This window comes from Canis aureus, chromosome 34 (genome assembly GCF_053574225.1).
Source record: "Canis aureus isolate CA01 chromosome 34, VMU_Caureus_v.1.0, whole genome shotgun sequence".
NCBI lineage: Eukaryota > Metazoa > Chordata > Mammalia > Carnivora > Canidae > Canis > Canis aureus.
In genome coordinates, this window is record NC_135644.1 from 3588479 (window position 1) to 3612440 (window position 23962).

At 41.7% G+C, this 23962-nt stretch overlaps 2 protein-coding genes across 8 annotated transcripts in view; one reads left to right on the forward strand and one right to left on the reverse strand.

Moving 5' to 3' along the window:
* The window catches only part of ZNF804A (zinc finger protein 804A), a 272088-nt gene extending 267658 nt beyond the window's left edge, over positions 1-4430 (reverse strand). The window contains exon 1 of the mRNA XM_077883063.1: positions 4270-4430. Coding sequence (XP_077739189.1) covers positions 4270-4380 — 111 coding nt within the window. The 5' untranslated portion in view covers positions 4381-4430. The remainder of the gene's footprint in view (positions 1-4269) is intronic.
* Positions 4431-4578: 148 nt separating this feature from the next.
* Positions 4579-23962, forward strand: part of LOC144304846 (uncharacterized) — a 133224-nt gene continuing 113840 nt past the window's right edge. Inside the window, exons 1-4 of one of the 7 annotated variants that reach the window (XR_013371834.1) lie at positions 5421-5741; positions 6008-6194; positions 9684-10262; positions 22684-22766. Coding sequence is in view for 2 of the 7 variants with exons in the window: in XM_077883440.1 (XP_077739566.1) it covers positions 5429-5741; positions 6008-6194; positions 9684-9729 (546 nt within the window). In the remaining 5 variants the exon portion in view is untranslated. The other 6 variants (XR_013371832.1, XR_013371835.1, XM_077883441.1 and 3 more) reach the window with 6 other exon arrangements.

A 23962-nucleotide genomic window follows, 5' to 3' on the forward strand; every position in this document is an offset into this window, starting at 1 on the left:
ATAATATTTAACGCGTGATGCTTAACACAGAGCTTGCGGCGCCTAGGATAGTGCTTTGCAATCGAGGCATCGCAATACATTTAAGTGGTTGGTCCACGTAACAAACTTGTTGAGAACTGATTAATAAATCAATACTTCTTGCCTTGCCAACGCTAGTACTTAATCTATTGGAAAAGGAGGGCAGCCCACAGGAACAGGGCTTAGGCCAGGCAGAAATTATTGATGTTTGCATACTGGAGGATGGGACTTAAAATATACTTGAATTCAAATTATCCTGCGAATCTATTTCTCCGTACCCGAAGGCAAGTGGAAAAATAGAGTGCCTTCAAGAGACAGGGAACACCAACAGCGCCTCCTTATCAGTGTGGATAGTAACACACCAGTTCCTATGGAATCCCTAATTTAGTATCTAAACTATAAAGGAAGTATGTCTGGGGTTAGGAAATTGGCATTATAATATTGACTGACTGTATGACCTCAAATTCCCCAGTCATGTGTTTTTACTTCCACCGTCAGTAAAAAAGACATAATACTCTTATGAGCTACAAAAATGCTGACTAACGAAATGTAATGAACACATTAGTGATGCTTTCCGAAGTTCCAAATGCCATATTAAAAGCGATCAAATGTCTATTTACATTATGGGTTAAATATATAAGCATTCTATATTAAAAGTCTTTAAATATATAAGTAGGGCAAAGGAGTTCTGTGGTTCAATTGACAAAACATACGTATATCAAAACGTCCTCAGCCAATAAACGATTTTATACACAATGGTTATATCTAAGGGATAATCTAAGAAGCGGAACGAGAATTACACGGACGGTAAACTTTCTTCACTGCCCCTGACCCATATAACTTACCCAGACGTATCCTGGAGCGCTCGTAAAATATCAGTTTACCTCTTATTACATGGAATTAAAGCCTTATCACAGATACGATGCGATTATAACAGAAATCATGACAAGGAGAGTGACCTTTCTCTTTGCTTATAAGACACTGCAAATGAAGATTTGTACATTCTCACTTAAAATCGTCAGGAGGAATGTACTTAAGAGCTCAGAAGTAAGGTCAAGATTAACAACAGGCTTAATCTTTAAGTATCTTTTTTTAAAATTGTACGTGCAAAGGACATAATATGACCTATGGAAAGACTGTACAGTTTGATAATCTCCTCAGGATAAGTAGCAGGATTACATTCTGGATCTTAGGGCTAAAGCAATTAATCAATGTCACCAGCGCCCGAGGTACCTTTAGTCTATAAGTAACTTCCCGTTCATGAAAGAACACTGTATTAGCAGTTATAGGCTGTCTTAAATCATTCAATAATTTTGAAAGATGTTAAATCTTGTAAAAATATGACTTAAAAAAATGTTCAGAATATCCATTACTCATCCACTAATTGAAAATAATTGGAATTTCTTTGGAAAAATCAAAGTACCTTTTCCCTGGGTGGTTTTAAGTTGTGCTTTCCTCAAGTAAGAAAAAACGCTTGAAATATTGTCAAGATTCCTTTAACGTACCACACATATCAAAACGCAAAAAAAAAAAGTGATATTTTTAAAGGCAAAATTTAAAATATGTCAAAATCAAATAGACAAGAAAGTGAAAGGGGGCTCATAATGCCTAGCCTATGAAACTGGGATTAGAAAGTCACAACCACACATTCTTACTGGAAAATGTTCAAAATGAAATATATGTACATTTAGTGTTTCTTCTTAAGATTCCTAATTCTGACAAGGTTCAGGTTCTGTTTTTATCTCGTAGGACAATTTAGCTTCCACTAAGTTTTCACAGCATCCTATGTGTTGTGAAGAATACATTTTTAGGTTAAGTCTCGATATTACTGAACCTAAAAACACTCATTTATGAATATGTTTAGATCTCTCCCACGGTACTTAAAGACGGGCATAACTCTCATTCTCCCTAATAACAAAATCATCAAAAGACATGTACAAAAAACAAACATATGACATAAGTCACCTTGTAAAGTAACAGCTTCAAACAGCGTTGGAGCATAGATGGAAGTCTATGTGATTTTACCCAGTACAAATCTCTTTCACAGGAAATATAAAGTTGGGCAGCTTAAAAACACAATCTGGAAGGATAAGCTATTAAGTCCCTGTAAGTCCTTTTACTCTGACTCAAAGAAATATGATAAGAGCTATTTCTAATCCTTCTTACGCCAGTTTGTTGCTCCAACATTTGCCCATATTTTGATTTATTCATCTCGTGTAGGTAGCTGCTTTTTAATACACATCTTCACCCCAAACTTACACTGGCAAATCTAGACTTCAACCTAGCTCCTGTCAACATGAGTGATAAGGCTCGGATGGACTTCACACCCACAGCAAACAAATCAGCTTAACTACACTGAACTAGTGTTAGAAACCCAAGGTTGATTTAAGAATCAACATCACCAACATTTTGCCAAGTTCTGGTTTGCAACTTTTTTCCCCCCTATGCACCTTGGTGTGTGTGTTTTCTTTTACCTCTATTGCAACTATAGAGCTCTTGTTCAGTAAGTTTGCATCCTTCCCACAAGCAAAACTTTATTGAAAAAACAAGCTCTTGAAAAAAAAAAGGAAAGAAAAAGAAAGAAAGAAAGAAAGAAAGAAAGAAAGAAGGAAGGAAGGAAGGAAGGAAGGAAGGAAGGAAGGAAGGAAGGAAAGAAAGAAAGAAAAAGAAAGAAAGAAAGAAAGAAAGAAAGAAAGAAAGAAAGAAAGAAAGAAAGAAAAAACAAGCTAGCGCCTGCTTTCTTCCAGTTGAAGGGCTCGCCCGCCAAAATATTGACCTTCCCACGCAGCCAGGTCCGTTAAGAAAATAATCAGAGCCCAAGCAATTTCAATGATTCCCTTGGCCTTTGCCTACTGCCCTGAAGACCACAGGTGAGCATTTTCACTCCTTCCTGCAACACCAGTCTCACCCCCAACAGTACAAGCTACAAACTAACCCTGATTTGTTTGCATCTCAAATCAGCTGAAAGGAGGATTCAATCTCCCTGCAACACCAGTCTCACCCCCAACAGTACAAGCCACAAACTAACCCTGCTTGTTTGCATCTTAAATCAGCTGCAAGGAGGATTCCCTTAGATTGAAGGGGGAAAAATTTTTAAAAAAGAAAGAAAAATAAATCAAATGCATATCCATGCCAGAATTCACGTAAAACTTCAGAAGAGAACTTTTCATTTTTGGAAAACATCACAGCACTTTTTTTGTTTGTTTGTTTCATAATAATAATAATAAAAAAATGCATGCAGAATCCTATTTTAAAATGCGGACTAATCGGGTCCGGCTTTAAAGTTCCAGTCGGTGGACTCAGGCTCAGTCACCACTTTGCCCCGAGCAGGAGCAGGAGAGGCGCAGAGCTCGGGGATGCAGGCACCTGCAGGCGGCCACCTGGCTCCAGCTCCGCTCTCCTGGCGCTCCTTAACCTTAGGGAGCTGCCCCTCTCCTCTCCTCTCCTTCTCCCCCTTTTGTTTTGGTCTCTTCCCTGCAGCTTCCCTGCTCCGCAGATGCCAGCACGCGGGAGGCAGGGCCCCGGGGAGGTCTGTAACCGGGCGGGGAGCGGAGGGCAGGTGCGACTCCGGCCCCAGCCCCCCCCGCCCCGCGAGGAGCCCCCGGGAGCAGGTGCCCGCGCTCCAGCCCAGCCGGCGGCCCGTGACCCCGCGGGTCTCTAACCTCCCGCGTGCGCGGCTGGCGGGGGGCGGGGGGCTCGGCGGGCGCCCGGGCGGCTCAGCCCCGACAACTTGTCCCCGCGAAGTTTGCGGCCGCCCCTCGGGAGCCCTCCGGGCGCCCCCGCTGCCCCGCGGCCCCCTCCCCTGCAGCCGCCCGGCCCGGGGGCGCCGCGGGGTCGCCGGGGGGCGCGTTCCCAGGCAGGGGTCCCGCGGCCGCGGCCCCCCCAGCTCCGGGAGCGGGGCGCGCCGGGGCAGAGCATCCTCCGAGCGGGCGTCCCCCGAAACCCCGGACCGGCAGAGCCTCGCTCGCATCCCAGCCGCGCCCGCACCTGCCCCCGCGCCCGCACCTGCCTCCGCCCCTGCCCCTGCCCCTGCCCCTGCCCCCGGGCCGCTGCTCGGGGGCCCCCGTGCGCGGCGACACCTGCGCGGTCCCGCGCCTCCCGCATCCTCCCCACGCGCCCCGCGCGGCGGGGACCGGGCCGGGGATGGGGACGGCGATGGGAACGGGAACGGGGACGGGGACGGGGACGGGGACTGGGACGGGGACGGGGACGGGGCCGGGGACGGGGCCGGGGACGCGCGCGAGCTATTACCAGAGTTTTGGTCCCGTTCTTGCTGAGGGGGCCCCGGAAAACTCCCTTGATGTTGCGAAAGTGTCCGTTGCGGAGCCGCGTGGAGCTGATGACAATGTAGTAACACTCCATGGGGCCCCGCCGCCTCCCGCCCGGCGCTGGGGCCCCGCCGCCGCCGCCGCCGCCCCGCACGCCGGGGGCCACGCTCACTCCGCCCCGCGGCCGCGCGCGCCGCCCCCCCGCCCCCGCCGCCCCCGCGCCCGCGCCCGCGCCCGCCCCCGCGCCCGCCCCCGCATGCCCCCCGCCCCCCGCCCCCCGCCGGCCGCAGGGCCCCGAGCGCGTCAGTGGCGGCGGCAGTGGCGGCGGCGGCGGCCCGGGAGTCGCGGCGGCCGGCGGGCATGAGGGCTGTTATAGTGCGCGGCGTCGCCGGTCCGCCGCACCGAGCCAATGGCAGGGAGCCACTGGGCTGGCACGGGGAGCTGTCACGGCCGCGCAGCTGGCGCCCGCCCCCGCCCCCGCCGGGGGGAGCGCCCCGGGAGCCGCCGAGCCGCGGCCGCCGCCGCCCGCCCGCCCCCCGGGAGCCCGGGACTCCGGCGAGGTGGGGGCGGGGGGGGCGGGGGACGGGGGCGCGGGACTCCGGCGAGGTGGGGGCGGGGGCGGGGGGCGCAGGGGGGCGCAAGTTGGGGGGGCCGGAGGGGCGGGGACGCCTGCGAGGTGGGGGCGAGAGGCGGAGGGGCGGGGAGGGCAGGGGCAGGGGGACGGGGAGGGGCGGGGGACTCCTGCGAGGGGGAGCAGGGGCGGGGGCCGAGGGGGCAGGGGGCGGAGGGGAGCGGCTGGGTCCCCGCAGCTGCCCGCTGGTCTCCGCAGGTGCGCGCAGGTGCACGCAGATCCCCGCAGGTGCCCGCAGCGCTGCCCCCCGCCCCCTCCCCTCCCCTCCCCTCCCCGCCCCCCGCGCACTGGGCTTCTTGCATCGCGTTAGTTTGCCGCGTGTTTGGGGTCCGCGGGCTGGACCCGGTTCAGCATCTCAGAGAAGGGGAGCGCCCCGCACCCGCACCCGCACCCCCCGCCGCCCCCGGCCGCAGAGATCACAGCGTTTGCGCTGACAGCTGCGGCGGGGCGGGCGGCCTGTGCCCGGGGGCGGGGGCGGGGGGGGGGCTCCCGGCGATGCGAGTGGAAGCGGATGGGAGGCGAGGGCCGGGCCCCCATCTCCCGAGAGCCCCGCGGCTTCCTAAAGCCCTTCCCGGGGAGGGATGGGAGGCTCTGCCGCAAAGGAGCGGCTGCCACGGGCGCGCCTCGCGTCCCTCCCCGGGTCCCTCTTCCCACGCACGACACACCGGGCGCTAGAAGGGACCAGACCGCAAAGCCCCCTGCGCGGCAGCCCCTGGGGTCCCCCGGGCAAGCAGGGGACGGGGCGCTGCGATCCCGGCCGCCAGGCCGCCTGCAGGTGCCCCAGCCGCCCCCTCCCCGGCCGGGTCGCCTGGGCCTCGGCGCAGGTGTGACTCCTGGGGGGGGGGGGGGGAGGGGGCGTCAGGTGCGCGCCAGTCCTGAGCCGCCCGGAGATGGATGGAGGCAGCGGGGGAGGGCGGGGCAGGTGCTGCTCCAGAGCCTTCTCCGGAGGCTGCTCTCCCTGTCGCCTGGGGCGGCCTAATTGGTTAAAGCAGATTCGGGACGTGGACATGGACGTGGACGTGGTGATGCTCCCGGGTCACCGCGGACGGCGCCGCCGCACGACCTGACTGTGTGTCTTGTTTGTCTGAAGGTCGAGGTGTCAGGACATCTGCACTCGGGCCGCCCACCCCTAGGGCTCCGCACGGCGGGGGCTCCGCACGCTACACCCCGGTCCTCGGCCTCGCAGGGAGCCCGGCCGCCCCCCGGACACCAGCCCTGGAGAGAGGAAGAGAAGACAAGGGGACAGAAGAAGTGCTTCCCGCAGAGGGGACACTGCTGTGAGTAAGTCAGAAGTGACAGAGGTAGGAGAGGGCAGTGCTAGACTCATCTAAGGAAAATTCTGCATGTGCCATGCTTCAGTTCAAACAAAGAGAAAAAAAAAAAAAAGTTGATGTGGATTGATCATAGCTCATGATGAAGCGTCACAGTCCTTTAGAGGTATTGGCTGAATTTCTCTGATATCCACTTGGGGGAGTGCGGAAATCTTGGGAGAAAAAGAGAGCAGGAATTTCTAAAACTTACATACTCCGTGGAACAGATCGCCTAATGATTTGTTAGAATTCAGTATGCACAGGATCTATCAGAAAAAAAAAAAAAAGAGTATTCTTCACTGAATAGCGTGTGGAAATTAAATCCATCTTGGCACCTATCATTACAGCAGTTTGTTTTTATTATTATTTGTATTTTGAGGATGCAGGGATTCTCTGTAATACCATTTTGGGAACAACTAATGACCTGGACGTTTTTCGTGACGCCTTCTGAAGTTTGGGAAACTTGCAGCTGGTAGACCCGGGGATAAGGTCTTCACTAATACTGAGCCAAACCGAGGAATCTCCTTAGGAAAGGGAAGAAGGGTCATAAGGGAAAGAGTCAGATAATGTAGTTTTCTTGTGTTTGCAAGTCACAGTCATCTAAGCTAGGTTTTCTGAAATGTTATTCTCTCCAAATCCTTCTGACAAGATGTTCAGATCTTTATCTACATCGTGAAGCTCAATTTCCAGTTCAGAAAACAGGAACATTTATAGGAATTGTCCTGTGGAGCAGAATCCCGTCTATCTGGAAAGTCACATTGTGTTTTCTAGTGGCAAAGTTTATAGAGTGTATATATGTATGTCATAAATAGCACACATGTGTATGTATATATCTTAGGATACACAGGCATCATAATAAACTTCAGTGAAATATCTTCTAATCTCTGAAGAGTCTTTTCACTGTCAGAACAGGCTATTTTTACCACTTACACGTTTCATGGTATGATGAGGTGGCTCCAGACTGTCACATGTAGCCCTACAAGAGGTGGCAATAAACAAACCATAGATTTGCTGCTAAAGCATGAAGGGTGAGGCCGGTTATAAAAGAATGTGCCTTTTTTTGCCTAAATTTTATCCTCGTTGTCTGCCTACACAGGAGGGAATCTATCTCAAAATTACATAATATGCAGATTCTGGACCTAGACCTTGAACTTCAGTAGGCATATTTAGAAGCAAGCGCAGTTTCCTTTTGTTTCCCCTTATCTCGACTGAGCAGCCGCATCTATAATGATCAATCAAATAAAACGATTAATCCCACTGTACGATAGTCATTGTGTCCCTACCAATGAGCCCCGTTACCTGTGGGCTCTTCATCAGGTCAAAGTTAATGTTCGGAATGGTGAGCCCCCCCCCCCCCCCACGTGCCATCCGGCGTCTGACCGTAACAACCACTACCCAGAGTGGAATTCTTACGGCAAACGTCAGAACCTTTCGTTTCAACTTTGCTAAAAACGAAGATAGAAGGCGGGTGGGACACCAGGGCTTCCCCATCGTCTTGGCAGGGAAGCGTGCCTTTCTATGGCAGTAAAGTGAGATCAGTAGGTAGTGACAAATTATTGTGCTCTTCCATCTTGCTGTTCTCATTTCTTTCCTTTTTTGTCACGGTGTAAAGGCAGTAGGTACACAAGTAAGCATCTCCAAATTCCTGTTATGCTATAGTCTCTGAAATCCATGGCCTATTCCCATTACTTAAAACAATTCCGATTTCAGTTATTAGTAATCATCTTGACGTGGATTATTTCTATGGAAGGATGCCACCAAATTCTTAAAAATAAAATATTCCCTCTCAATCACCCGGAGAACTTAGGAGGTCTGACTGGAGACCTGCTTTAAATATCTAAACACTCAGAGTCAATATTTCATCATCAGAAAATATTTTTAAATATCTTATGGGATAATCCTGTATCACTTGGGTTTCATTGGCGACTTGCGACTTGAAAAACTACACTTAGTAATTTAATTATGACAGTTCTGTGTAAGTGATATTAATCTAAAAACAGTGTGCGGTTCCTTTTTGCAACCACACTTCAGTTTTTCTCCTTCTCCAATTGGGATTTAAATCAAGATCCCCTAAGCCCTGTGCCGATACTGATTTACCTCACTTCCTCTTCCTCATCTTGCTTCCCTAACCCAAATTTCCATGTCAGTTTTCTGTGCACCGACGAGGTATTGCTCCTGGCCTCCTCTTGGCTCACACAGATTTCAGGACAATGTTGTTCCTTGGAGACGTGAGACCGATGTCTTGCCTCTTCTCCCAGACCAGTGGCTGGACCCCCCATCCTGAATCCCTGCCCCACTTCGCTCAGTCCGGCTCTTTCAGAGGGAAGTAAATCTCCCCCCCAGTTTGCTTGCTGCTATTTCAGACCATATGTTGCTACCCCCGCATGCTGAGACTTCCTACTTCCTGTCATTACAGGCTCTGGATGCTTTTACTCTGTTTGTCTGGATAACTTCCCATCACTAAAATGAATGATCCACAAATTATATTCACTTTTGGGTCCCGCACCCCAGCCTTACCTGAGCTTCTAGGCACTGAGTTCCTGTTCTTACTTCATCCTGAAAAAAAAAAAAAAAAAAAGAGAGAGAGAGAAAAGCTTATTTCAGTGTTTTTCAAATGTGTCTGTGATGTGTTCTTAGTGATTCCAGACTCTATTATTGGGATTCAAAACTTTCCTTTTCATTACTATAACAATCTTAACATAATAAGCATATTCTTGATCATTTGCGAAATCCTATAACAAGAATTTGTAACTAGGTGTTGTCGCTATATGTCTCTTTTGTTTGGGTTCCTAGTTGTGACCACATTGGTGCCAGGTATTACAACTTTTATTGTGTTGGACTAATGAGGAAAAAACTAAAAACTTAACACGTAAATGTTTTGCTTATTCTAAGATAAGACCAAATGATATCATGACATCTGCGTGGATAAAGGCGTTAAACCGGAGAAACGTGATAGGGCACCTGTGTGCACCCTAATCATCAGGCGTACTTAGATCACTATTGACACACAAATACTCATAAAAACATCCATGTTGAGACTGGATTTGGTTTCAGCAAAGCAACATCATCTGTTGTATTAAATTAAGATGGTAAATTTGGATTTTTTTAATATTTTTATTTGATTTCTATTTTTTAATTTGTATTTACATAAAAGCTATAAGCATATGGGGTTTCATAATTAGTTTGGTGTTAACATATTTGAGTGAAATTATGCCACAAGTGAACCTAAGCTATGCTGGGAATCTTTAAAAATGAGCTATATGTTAATCAAGTTATTCCAACACTGGTGTTTTATACTAGTCATGAGGTATGCATTGAATAAACGTTATTGACTTTATCTGCAGCCGATACTGTTATTGTATGATTTGAAAGGAGATGGTGACTTTCTGAGGTTATTATTAATTATTACCTAAAAGTAGGAGGTCCATCTCCCATATCCCTGTTTCTGTATTTCAGGTCTGCTGGATTTAAAAGTGCGGCCTCTTTGAAACAAATACTGTGATCTACCAGATCCAATACCACATCAATTATAAGACATACCCTTTTTATCTCCACTATAAATGCAAAAGCACTGTCAATTAACTGCAAGAAGCCACTGATTATAAGACATCTGAGTTATGGAGATGTTGAAAACAAAAAGGCATCCTAGAACCCATGAACTACGAAACCTGAATTTGTGAAGACAGTACTACATTTAAAGACTCACTGGAACTTGCCTTAAATAATGTCCAGCTAAAGCAACCATGCGACACTGAATGAATCATGACTTAGCTGCAGTTATTTCACTTCTAAAAGAAAAGGAATAAACTAGGTATTATCTTGTTCTCAAGCTTTAATCTCTCTGATTGGCAACTTCCCTAGATTTGATATTGGTCAGGCCTGGAAGAACAGAACATCAATTTAGTTTTCTACTCGAGGATGTGCGTCTTGAATGGCTGGAGGAAATGCAGAAATTGTGGAAATGTGGGAATTAGTGAAAATGCAAAATGGATCAGAGAGAAATTTCACGAATTTGCTTAGGTTCAACCCTAACAGGTAAATTAAACAATTGATACTATGCGTTTTTTTTTTTTTAACATGTCTTAAAAGAATGGTAGATCACGTACTGACTAATATATTTATTTGATACTGAAAATGGGTTTTTGTCTTTTAATTCCCTTAATTTTCAATTATAATAAGTAGCATTGGGATAGATGCCAGGACAATGCTATTTTAAGAGCCAAAGCGACATTTCTAATATGTTGCCAAAGAAATTAATGTAATTGGATGCTATATGACTAACTTACCAAAAAGATAACATTAAATTATATTATTAGTCAAGATAAAGATAAACAGTTATTGCATTCCTACATTTTATAGTCTTTTGAAAAGCAATCTGGTAACATCGATTAACATTAAAATTATATATAACTTTTGACCCAGCCATTGTATTCCTGGGACTCTCTAAACAGAATAAAAGGATATTCACAAGAACACTTAATGCAATTTTGTTTAATTGTTCATAATTAGAAAAACCTGGAAATGGGAAATTATCATCAATAAATGGCTACATGTTATTATATATGTTAAAGACTTTGCATCTATTAGAGTAATACACTATACCTATTGACTTAGTAGGATTATGTGGTTATTTTATTGTGTAAGAAGTATACAAACAAAAGAAAAATATAAAATAGGATTTGGTTTCGTATTAAAAAAAAACAACCAAGAACATGTGTATATATATTTGCCAAAGACAGGCAAGAATATAAGTGAGAGTACATGTAGTTTGTTGACATATTTTAATATTAATTCTGAGGGAGAAGAAAGAACTGGAAGAGAAGCAGGAAGCTAGGGAGGTGGAAGAAAAAGATGACTGACATTCATACACATAGAGGCACATATATGAGTAAAAACATAGAAAAAAAAAAAAGAAGGAAAGGATGGATGGAGGAAGAAGAAAATGGCACCATAACTAGTACATGAAGAATCATAAAAGATAGGTGAAAGCAGGGACAATATTGGGAAGATACTATAATAGACGCAATTCATCTATAATGGTGAGTAGAGATGGGGATGAGATAACAAATCAAGGAAATCGTTATGAACTAGATTGACAAGAGTTCTGATAGATTTGGATGTGGGGTGATAAAAAGGCTAACACGGAATAACAGAATTTGGCCTTAGTTGTGGTGCAGTTTCCTGAGATGGCAAAGTCTAGAGACTTTGTGAAAAATGCTAAGTTTAGATGATGATTATTATTTTTTTTAAATAAGTGTGAGATGCTTTTTATTTTTATTTTTTATTTTTTTTATTTTTTTTTTTTTGATGCTTTTTAAATGTACAAGCAGAGAGAGTAGACATGGCCAGGTACAAAGTCCAGAGTCAGGATCGAGATACTCATATGGGAGCCAGGGGCAAATCAGGGCCATTCACAGCATGAAGGCATCAGAAATCACGTGAGATTACTTGTATATAGAAAGAGGGCTGTAGGGCAGATCGGGGTTGGCTCTAGGAAAAAGTAGCTTAAAAAGAAGATAGAAAATGAGCTGTCAAAAAGTGTTTAAAACCAAGAGAATATGATGCTTTGGAAGCGCCTTCCTCCAGGGAAAAAAAAAAAAAAAAGAATCAAATTTAAGGAGGGATTGATCACCTGTGAAAAATGCTATTGATAGGTCAAGTGAGAAGAGATCAGAAGAGTGATCTCAAGTCGTCCATCTTGAAAGACATTGGTGACCTTGGCAAAACAGTGTCTGGAATATACCAAAAGACCGTATAGGACTTACAAATATTGAATCCTGCAACAGAGTTAAGAAACCAGGTATATGTGCTATGATATGGATAGACCAGAAAGTGTAAAGCTAAGTGCAGTAATTCAGTCAGAGACATAAAAATGCCATATAATTCCACTTATATGTGTAATTTAAGGAACACATAACTGAGCAAAGGGGAAAAAGAGAGAGAGAGAAAAAAAAAACAAGAAACAAACTCTTAATTATGGAGAAGAAAGTGATGGTTACCAGAAGGAAAGTGGGTGGGGGATGGGTCAAATAGGCGATGGGGATGAAGGGGGGCATGATGAGCACTGGGTGATGAAGGGAGTTGTTGAATCACTATATTTTACATCTGAAACTAATATAACACTGGAATTTTAAATACAATACAGAAATAACACTGGTCTAAAAAACCGTAGGAAAATAAAACAAAATTGCATCTCTGTATAAAAAGAACACCCCTATTCATATTGACAAGACATTAAAAAATGACTTCATGGTATTACAGCAAAGATTAACAGGTAAATCTCTCAATAGTAAAACTATGATTATTTTTTCTTTGGATTGCTTGCATATATTCACATTTTAAGTGATCATTTTCCTCTACATGAAGAAAAAAGTCATTTTTACTAATTATTAATTAAATTCTATGAAAATAAATTTTTATCTAGAAAAAATAAGACAATGAGAAATTATAAAAATAAATGGATGGTAGAAAGGGAAAAAATTAAGCATCTGACAAGCACATATGTTTTCACAATGAGTGGGAATAATTTATCCTATAAAAGGGAAAGCCTTTCAGATTACAAAATCTAACAAGTGATATGCCTAAATATAAAGTGATAGAGAAGTTGAATGTAAAGAGGAAGAAAATAGAATAATTAAACAGAGACAGAGAGATAACCATAGTATTTACATTATTACCCTGTGAAATAGAATTTGAGGTAAAAAAATATCAAAGAATACAATTGAAGAAGATAATATAACATCCACAAGCATTTATGTGCCAAATAACATAAAATCAAAATCCATAAAGTAAAAGGCCATAGAAAAAGAAACAAAACATATAAACAAACAATAAACAAAAGAAATACCAAATAAGCATGACATATAATTGACTCACTTTTTCTATCAGATTATTCTAGATAATAATAGATTGATGGCGTGTATTAGTTAAGGTTAGTGGTAATGTAAATGGATACAACTCTTTGAAGAGTAAATTGGTTTTATTCTTATTTTTTAAAAGTGCATATCCCATCTTCAGCCATCCCACCCACTTCTTGTAAATTATTATACCGAAATAATATCATAAAGAGATAAAAATACAAGCATAAGAAGGCTCACTGCAGAATATTTGTAATACATAAAATTGGAAAACAACCAATATGTCCATTAAAGGTAAATAACTAGCAAAAATTAATGAAAATGCACGCAATGTAAATTAGAGATCAATTCTCAAAAAAAAAAAAAAAACAAGCTTTGTCTCTATTAAGATTTTTATCTAAAAACATCAAGACCAATAACTACAGTATATTCTCATTTGGGTATAATTAAATTAGCATATAAATTTTTACAGACCGGTAAATGGATAGTAAACGGATAGCGATTTGCAGAAAAGCAAGGCAGAAAGGTTAGCTATTCAAGAGTACTTGACGGTGATTAAGTTGGATGATTCGGGGGCTAGGGTCAGGGAGTTTGGGAGAAAGGAGTCTTAATTTCTTAAATAGCTTTTTTTTTTTTTTTTTTAACCGATTTTAAGTAAGAGATGTAATAATCCTTGTTTGGGATTTTTCTTAATTTTCAAAGAAATTAAGATACTTTTGCACCAATTTAGTCTTATTATTATGTGTACAATCCATGTTATGTATGTATACATGCTTGCTCTCTCAGTTCCCTAGCAGCAGGAAGACCAGTTAAGAGCAGCAACCTTGGCTGGTTTGCTTTCCGTTGCATCCCTGCAGCCCTGAGGAGTATCTTGAGCCTAGAATGTGCTCAGTAATTATTGTCAACTGAGTTTCAGGATCAAAAAAGTTAAAGCAAGGATTTGAAAAAGCAAACACATTATAACAATGCTTTTCCCCTTTATTTTTATCTTATATCAACAGGTGTGTTGTCTCTCTTTCGATAAACAAACCTGTGTATACACGTGAAGTACAGTAGGTCCCCCCAGTATATCAGGGAGCGTAAACATCAAATTCTCTAAAAGACCCCCCAAAACAATAAGAGCTTAAGTGAAATGATTCATTTCTCTCATCCCCCATAGTCAGCGTGTATGCAGGCCTTGATGGTGTCAGTGACCCGGGTCTTGTACCTGGGTGTTCTCCAGGACTGACCACGTGGCTCCCGTCTTGTAACCCAGGGTGACTGCTCTGGCTCCTGTCCCTGCAGACGTGCTTCAGCAAAGGCAAAGGCAAGGAGGGCAAAGGGAGGGCATTGCCCTTCCCTTTAAGCAAAGGGCTTTACAGCTGCATGTGACAATTGGCTATCACTTTGTCACGTGGTCACACCAGTGGTTTGGGAATGTAGCGCTTGACTGTGTACCCAACTGAAGATTAAAGAGCTATGTTATGCAGGAAAGAAAAATAATAATTGGTATTTCAACATTCCATCAAGTTCCTAAATTGATGGTGGGGCCATTGATGTGGGGAATACATGATGGCGAGGAACTGATTAAAAAAAATAATTCTGTGAAAATCGTATCATACATGCAGTTGAGGACCTCTTGATGAAGCTATATATTCTAGACAAGAGAAAATAACATTAGAATGTAACTGTTGACAGAAATAAATTTAAAGGGAAATTTGGAGATAAGGGGAAATCCATTCCATTTCTATCAACTACTACTTTCCATAGAGCTCTTATAAGTTTTATAAATCCGTAACATTTAACCTCAAACTGTTGTTGAATGTCAGGGCGATAGGTAGAAAACCCCAGGATAAACCATTTCACATTGACGTTCAACTATATTTTCCCTTCACGACTCAGCTGTTCCACGTAAACAGCACTGCCGGCATTAGTTTGCATTCAATATATGACTGGTCTGAGTTTAAACTATTGGCCTCATGGACAAAAAATTAATTTTTCTCCCAATGAACCAGCTCACTTCAGTGCATTCTTTGACGTTTTCTCAAGGAAGTTCCTTCGCTTTCTTTAGAAAAGGAAAGAAAAGTATAGTCGTGACTTCTCATGATAATGTGCAGGTGTAATGATGAACTAATTGAAAACAAGTTACCCCTTCACCTTCCTCCCCCCATAAGAGTGTTATATAGCAAATGACCTTGCGTCTTGAAAACTTATATCCTAATTATCACTGATTTGATTTCAGGACACTAAATTTTAGGGGTACTGGTCTGTGATCTATGTTGTGACACAGACATTTATCAACTCCGGCAATCCCCATTAGCTCCGGGATCACAAGCCCTGTTGGGAAAAGTTCTCATTTCTATGGTCTAACCTTTATCATAAGTCATTTAAAAAAAGGGGGGGGGGGGAGTATGTGCATCTGAAGCATACTATGTTGTGTGGAGTCTTCGTCTTAATTTTAATCCGTGTTTCAGTATTAACTAGGAGCTACTACTCTGTCCAGTAATTTGATTTACTCTTTGACTTTGCCTCAGAGCCGAGAGTCTAAACGCTGTACCCGAGGCTACAGAGCACTGATTCCCAAACGCTGGCCTGGATCAGAATCACCCGGAGGATACAGATTCTGAACGCCCTCCCCAGGGTTTCTGACTCGGTAGCTCCTGGATAAGGGCCGATAATTTGCATTTCTAGCAAGTTCTCAGGTGATGCTGAGGCTGCTGATCCCTAGTCTGGGGACCACATTTTGAGAACATTACATCAGCGCAGCCAGAGTTCTGGCTGCTGCAGATTCCTTTTCTGAACAGAGCTACTGTGTCTAAGAACTCTATAACTGAAGTGATAAACAGTCCCCTCTTTAAGGGCTGAGAAGAGATTTTGAGTGAAAACATTATCCATCATGTACACACCACATAGCTATCCTCTGCTCATGTAAGCTTACTGCTAACCTCTGGGTCAAATAATGATGAGCATCAGATAATTTCAATAAGACATTTCAAATTTTATCTTAAATGACATAAAATGAGTCCATAAAAATACAGTGTCTTAAGTAGATAATTATAGTGAGACTCCTTGTAAGGGCACTCATAACCCTATTATATCACATCAAAATATAATATGAATGTTTTGAAATTCGGTATCAAAATATCTGACACATAGGTACAGTTACACAATATGTTTTATTAAAATGTAAGAAAACCATTGTCATAATATGGAAGAGTTAGGGGGGTATAGAAATAAACATCAAGGCCAAGTTCAAGATTTTGGGGAAAAGTATTTTTATTAATTAATTCATTTAGAAAGGGAGAATGCACACCCCAGCAGTAGTGAGGGAGGGAGACAGAGAGACAGAGAGACAGAGAGATAGAGAGATAATACCCTAACTGGTCTCCATGCTCACGCAGAGCCTGACGTGAGGCTTGATCTCACAACCCTGAGATCTTGACCTGAACTGAGATCAAGTTGATTAACTCAACCAACTGAACCTCCTTGATGCCCCCAAAATTAACTCTCTTGATTGACCGATTGATTTAGAGAGAAAGACAGAGCACGTGCACAAGTAGGGAGGGAAAGGGAGAAAGAAAATCTTAAGCAGACTCCGCTCCTAGCGCACACCCTATACCACGCTCCATCTCACCACCCTGAGGTCATGACCTGAGCTGAAATCAACAGTTAGAGGCTTAACCGACTGAACCACCCAGGCCCCCCATGGGAAAAGCATTTAAATGGTCAGATAAACAAGGTAAAAAAATAGCTTTTGTGATAGGAAAATAGAGTGAAAAGAATGAAAGAAAATAAGATATTTTACATGCTCATTTATTTTGCTGAATGCTTTCATCGTGTCCATTAGTAACGGGAAAAAGAGTTGCAATTTCATTAAGCCATTCTTTGCAGGATTCATTTTCTCTGAGCAGCTGTGAGAAAAAAAGATCTTAGGTGAAGAAACCTATTAAGTTTTCAAATGATTAGGATTTGTTTTATAGGTTTTATTTTAATGCATTGTTCTGTCTCACATTTAAATTTTTTTTAGATTTATTTATTAGACAGAGAGAGAGAAAGAGAGAGAGCACATGAGTAGGGGGAAAGGCAGAGAGAATCTCAAGCAGAATTTGCGCTGAGCACAGAGCCTGCCAGGGAGCTCCATCTCATGACCCATTAAATTGTGACGTAAGCCCAAATCACAGGGCAGTCACTTAACTCACTGAGCCACCCAGGAACCCCTTCATCTTAAATTTTATATACACACATAAAATAGTGTATAAGTTAAGTTGAGGGTAGTGACCTACAAGATAATGGTGGAACATGACAAACACATTATACAAGAATTTAAATCAGTGTGTATTTTATTTTAATTAATGTACTTTATTGTCTTAGAGTATTTTTAAGTTTACACAAAATGGAGCAAAAAGTACAAAGAGTTCTTATAAACCCTTTTCCTCGGCACACCGTTACCCTGTTGTTAATATCTTGCCTCGCAATATCTTGTTACAACTGATGAACCAATACTGATCCATTATAATGAGCAGATGTCTATATTTATATTAAGGTTTACTCTGTGCTGCACAGTTTGCTGGCATTGACAAATGTGTCGTGTCATGTGTCCACAATCATGATATCACCCAGAATAGTTCCACTGCCCTAAACATTCACTATGCCCCACGAGCTCAACCCTCCTCCTTACCATCAAGTCCCTGGAGACCTTTATCTTTTCCTGGCCTCTATGGTGTTGACTTTTCCAAAATATCACATAATTGAAATCATAAAGTATACAGTCTTTTCAAATTTTCACCTGTCAGTTAACAGGCATTTTAAGTTCCCCGTGGGTCAAAAAAAAAAGTTCCCCGTGGGTCTTTACGGCTCGTTTCATCACTAAATACTATGCCCCTGTACTGATACGCCCGTTTGTGTGTTCATTTACCAACTAAAGAACATCTCGGCTGCTTCCAAGTTTTGGCAATTTTGAATAAGGCTGCTATAAACATTTGTGTGCAGGTTTTTGTGGATTTCAGTTATTTTGGATAAATGTCTAGCCGCATGATTGCTGGATCATATGGCAAGGCTATGTTTAGCATTGTAAGGAACCGCCAAATTGTCTTTCAAAGTGATATTAACATTCTGCATTCCCACTTGCAATGAATGTGATTCCCTGTTGCTCCACATCCTCGCCAGCATTTATTGTTGCCAATGTTTTAGATTTTAGCCATCCTGATGGGTGTGTAGCGGTCTCGTTTTTCGAATTATCAGTTCCCTAATTACATGATATTAAGTGTGTTTTCATATGCTTATCTACCAACTGCATCTCTTCTTTGGAGACATGTCCAGATTTTGTTATTATTTGAACACCTTGTTCGATACACAAACCAAAGGCATAGGCGTCACAACACCCAGTTTCTGGTCTTGGATTTGCCATTTTCTTCTCACACGCTCTCAACGGAAACTCAGATTCAGAGTGTTCTTGTGTCTATTTCATGGGATTGTTCTAAATATCAAATAAAGATCGTTGCAAAACTGCTTAAAATCCAAATGAAAAAGGGGGGTGCTTTGCTTTTAAAGCTACTCTATAATAATTACTCTACAGTGAATTTCTGAAATCCTCTTGCCAAAACGGAAATAAAATTTGCTGAGATTAAGTTCCACTCGTGTAATCATCCCTCATGTTTTAACAAGAATTTTAAAATTTGTAATATATATGTTCTATGTAGAGATAATTGTAATAATTTCCATAAATTGCCGTGGATTTAACTGTATAGAAAAGATTAAATAATTAATCTCTCTCATTTTATGGGAAGGTCAGTCATCTCCTAGTAGAATATATACCTAATGAAATTATACTATTTAACTGATGTACCGATGTGCTACTACTGGTATTTGCTTTGCTAATGAAATTAAACTTTGTCCCTTCCAGAAAATGGCTGAGAGACAGATTCAATTTTTTTTTTCATGGACAGTTGAGAATTTTGTTCGTGTAGAATAAGTTTTGTGTTCTACAAATCAGGGAACTAGCTATTCATATTACACATTCTAAGTCTCTTAATCTTACTTTTCCTTATATAATATTTAAAGATATTGTTTAAAGATATTGAAGAGAGTTATAATTTTAATATTTGCTTCATCAAGAAAAATGACCAGCTTAAAGTGAAGTCATAGAAATCCCATGAACTACTGGTCCTCTCTATTTTATTAGGAAATTTACGTGGATATTACCCAGGCATAAGCACGTTTTGCAGGTGCTATAAAACAATATCCCACTCTCAATAAATTTAGCGCTGCCTGATGAACTTGGCTGACATCCTTTACATGTATTTGTTTTTTTGTTTTGTTTTGTTTTTTCCTTTTTTTTTTAGGATTTTATTTATATATTTATAAGAGGAAGGGAGGGAGGAAGGGACCTTTACATGTATTTGTATCTAAATATTTCTGGTTGCTGTCCAAGTGTCTTGAAAAAAGAGGTTTAGAAAATTGTTGCTTCTCCCCTATCCCATGCTGAAATTAAAAGAAAACATGTACTCTTTCAAATAGTCATTGCAATACTGAAAACAATAATAATAATTAATAATAATAATTAATAATAAAAGTCAAGCTTGACTCCCATGAAACTCCCTTTCAACCAGTCTAGATCAGAAAGTCATACTTAATACCCACACCAAACACCACGATGCTGGTTCCAGAACCCAATTCAGTATCCTGGTATCCAATTTTCTTCAAGTGAAGGGATGCATGAGTATGAATGACGAGACTTTTACGACTGTGGGCCTAAGAAATACTGCCATGGCTCATCCTTCGTGAAATGTGACGTTGAGAGAAATGATTGTCCACTGGAGAAGCCATATTCATAACAGCAGCAGCTGAATGAGCTAAGCAGGTAACGGTTAGCAAGGGGAGGGGCCGGAGAGAGCAGGAAGTTCTCCAAGACCACTTCTTTCCTCAGCCTTCTGTATGGCACTTTATTCAAGCATCCGGATCCTTCTGTTCTACCAGGAGCAGCAGGACTTCCAGTGGCAATTGAGATAAGCAGGCAGTAGAGTGGCAATTGAAATAAAAGGGAAGTGCTGTCCATTGATCGATAGTTGTAGATGAGTCTGAAAGGGTGACTTAGAGTTACTTGTGCTGCCCTAAGTGGCACTTAGGACTAGTGAGGAATTATTTATTAAACGTCCATGAACAAACCTGGGAGTCGCAGAAATACGTAGAATCGTGACTCCTGCAAATATCAGAATGCTTGTTAACCAGTGGGAAGGTTCCTGCAACTGTTTGGACAGAAATGCAAATGTAAGTGTGACCTCCTTTTGCGAATGAACCAGGGAAGCAAGTGATCGAAGTACGTATCATAGAGATCCAAGCATTTTACCAGATAGCAACTCTTTTCTCTATGGTTTATATGTCATTCTGGAGTCTCTGGCCTCTTGGGGATTCTATCAAAGAACTTATAGTATTACTATTATGTTACACTTGAATGCCTACTGTGTAGTGTACATGGTGCTTAAAACTGTATATACATCATATCATTTAATCTTCACAATAACACTAGAAGTTAAACAGCATTAGTATTTGTAGAAAAACTGATATGCAGATAATTGGTAAAGTTATGGTTGGTAGCCTAGAGCCTACCTCCTCAAGTACTACAATCATATCTCAGAAGTGATCTTTGGGATCCCTGGGTGGCGCAGCGGTTTAGTGCCTGCCTTTGGCCCAGGGTGCGATCCTGGAGACCCGGGATCGAATCCCATGTCGGGCTCCCGGTGCATGGAGCCTGCTTCTCCCTCTGCCTGTGTCTCTGCCTCTCTCTCTCTCTCTCTGTGACTATCACAAATAAATAAAAATCAAAAAAAAAAAAGTGATCTTCGACATCACAAAATATTGTTAATATGCTTGATAACTTTTAGTTTGACATCTATGAATTGATTTCATCACTCTTCATCTCAATACCATCCTTTTCCCAATATATATAATTATACTTAATGGCAATAGATTATTTTCGAGAGAATACACACACACACACACACACACACACACACACACGGATATGTTGTTCCAAACTAGCACTTGTATTAGTTTGGATTAGTTTAGTCCAGAAAATCATACGTAAGAAAAATGCACAGGAATAAACCGTATTTGATTGCAATTTAATCAGGGGGTTAATTTCAATGGATTCTTATAGTTGCTTTTTTATCACATAAAAAGTGAGAAAACCCTTATGATTTTACAGTTACTCTATTGATTCACAATAAGATGGACAATTTCTGTTTTAAAAATTGAACAGTATTAAATTAAAATGAAAGGGCCACATTAAGTCTTAATCAGCAAAAGGTATCATAATCAATATATAAAATAAATTTAATGACCTTGTCTTACATCCTATGGAGAAATTATTTATACATAGGATAGCATATTTCATATGTTGAAAAGCTAAAGTGCCACTAAAATACAGAATGACACAAAGAAGAGCAGCTTATGTTGGCTACACAGATAAATCAATTCAGTTAAAGCCCAAATGCTTGACACTAGAAGCATTAATTTGAGTATTACCACTATGGAAAGATTTTTATATGGCCAGAAATAAAAAGGCAAGTTTACTACATTGTCTCAGTTTCTAATTTTCTAAATTTCCAATTCTACCCAGCTGCTCCTAGTGGAAAACATTTTTGTGATTGTACTATTGGAAATAGGTACTTAATTGTGTTATCAGAGGACAAAAGTAAAATTGCATGTTCACAGCAAGTCATAAGTAATAACAGGATCACCACCAGTCAGAAGATACAAAGGCCGAGAGACTACTTAGAATGAAGGGCTTCAGTAGGGTGTTATGGCAAATATAAGGAGTTGGTAGGTTTGAGGATCTACATCCAGGAAATGCAGGAAATTTGATTAGGTGTAAAATTAGGAAGGCATGATAGTTTATGGTTTGAATCGAAGGACTAGAAATCCATCAGTAAAAAGGAATAGATAGGTCTGGAATATCCAGTTACGTGCGTGCAGAGAAGTGTCTAGAATGGTAATGGGATGGCAGGGCAGGGAAAGGAGAGAGAGTGAAAGGCATCTGGGAATTTGATTCTGTTGAGTAGATCTGAGATTCCTTCCTCATGGTTGTAGAAGTGTTACTAAAAAGGCAATAAAGTTCTCACAGATTTAGAGCCGAGGGTAAATAAAGATGCTAGATCCTTGCAAACTTATATAAATTCTAAAAGCTCTTAAGTAAAATGTGATCAGCTGCATGACTTCCCCATTTAGTGTAGAAATAACTAGCACGTTTACTCTAATGGAATACACGAGGAGCAAAGTGTGATGGGTGTGATCTATCCTCCCTTTGTGATTGTGTTACACGGAAGCATAGAGATGTTCTTTACAAGTAAACTGATGTGATTGATAAGCTAAATGACTGATCTCTCATATTTCCAATAATACCTGAGGTACTTTTCAAGCATTTGTTTTACACTATTTGCCAGTTTGAGGCTGATGGGATAGACACCATTTTTAGCTGCAAAACACTGTTCAGATGAGGCCTTATACCATATAAGCTGATCCAGGTTGAAGCTTGGGTTTGGGACCTCCTCGAATAAAGGGCTGAGCATTCCAAAAGTTCATTCCTTTTTTTCTTTTCTTTCTTTCTTTTTTTTTTTTTAAAGTCCACTGGTTTAAGAAACAGAGAAGGATCATCAAGGAATTGCTGCTAAGCTGAAAACGCTCATGTTATCTCATATCCTAAGAGGTCTGTATATTCACCATGAGATAAAACATTTAATAAGAAATATCACAGTGCTACTTATTTTTGTTTGTATTATTTTGCTTTGTTTTTTATTATATTTAAAAATATAGTCAGACTTTTTCTGTACTGAGAGGCAGCAGTACAGCAGCAAGATACTGAAGTAGTAACCAGTTATTTAAAAAGAAATCTTGACCGGAGTGCCTGGGTGACTCAGGCAGTTAAGCGTCAGACTCCTGATTTTGGCCCAGGTCAGGATCTCGGGGTTGTGAGATGGAGCCGTCTTCCCCTTCTCAGTGTTTGTGCATGCATTCTCTCTCTCTCTCTCTCTCCCTCAAAGTAAATAAATAAATATTTAAAAATTAAAATAAAAAAATAAATCTTCTGGGGTATGTTGCTGGCTCAGTCAGAAGAGCACGCAGCTCTTGATCTCAGGGTCTTGAGTTCAAGCCCTATATTGAGTATAAAGATTAAATAAATAAATAAACAAACAAGCAAACAAATAAATAAATAAAAGCAAACTTAAAAAAAAAGAGAGAGAAAATCCTGATTAAAAAAAAGAAGTCTTGGGATCCCTGGGTGGCGCAGCGGTTTAGCGCCTGCCTTTGGCCCAGGGCGTGATCCTGGAGACCCGGAATCGAATCCCACGTCGGGCTCCCAGTGCATGGAGCCTGCTTCTCCCTCTGCCTGTGTCTCTGCCTCTCTCTCTCTCTCTGTGACTATCATAAATAAATAAAAAAATTAAAAAAAAATTAAAAAAAAAAAAGAAGTCTTAAGCCTCTGAAAAATTTCAAAACTGTAAGAAAGATATTGGTAAGGGACTCAGAAATGGTCCAAATGATCAAAGGCAGCATTGAATATTAAGATACTTTAATCAAAATAAATTTAATTTTTCAATAAAAGTAATTAGAAAATAATCACCTGTAATGATACACTAGTGACTTGGGCTTCAAACGATGCCACTACACAGTCCAGAGGTTATTAGCAAGGAAGAATGTTCCAATAACACATAACTCAGTTGTCATGCCATTTATTGGAAAGACGAAGGAGCATATGAACTATTTAACTGAGATAATTTAAATAAAAATTAAAGCTAATTAAAATAATGTATCACCCATACGCAGGCACACCACATAGAGAAACAGCAAAAGTAGGCAGAAAAAGAGCAGTAAGAAGGTTCAAGCTAGCACAGGAGAGGCAAC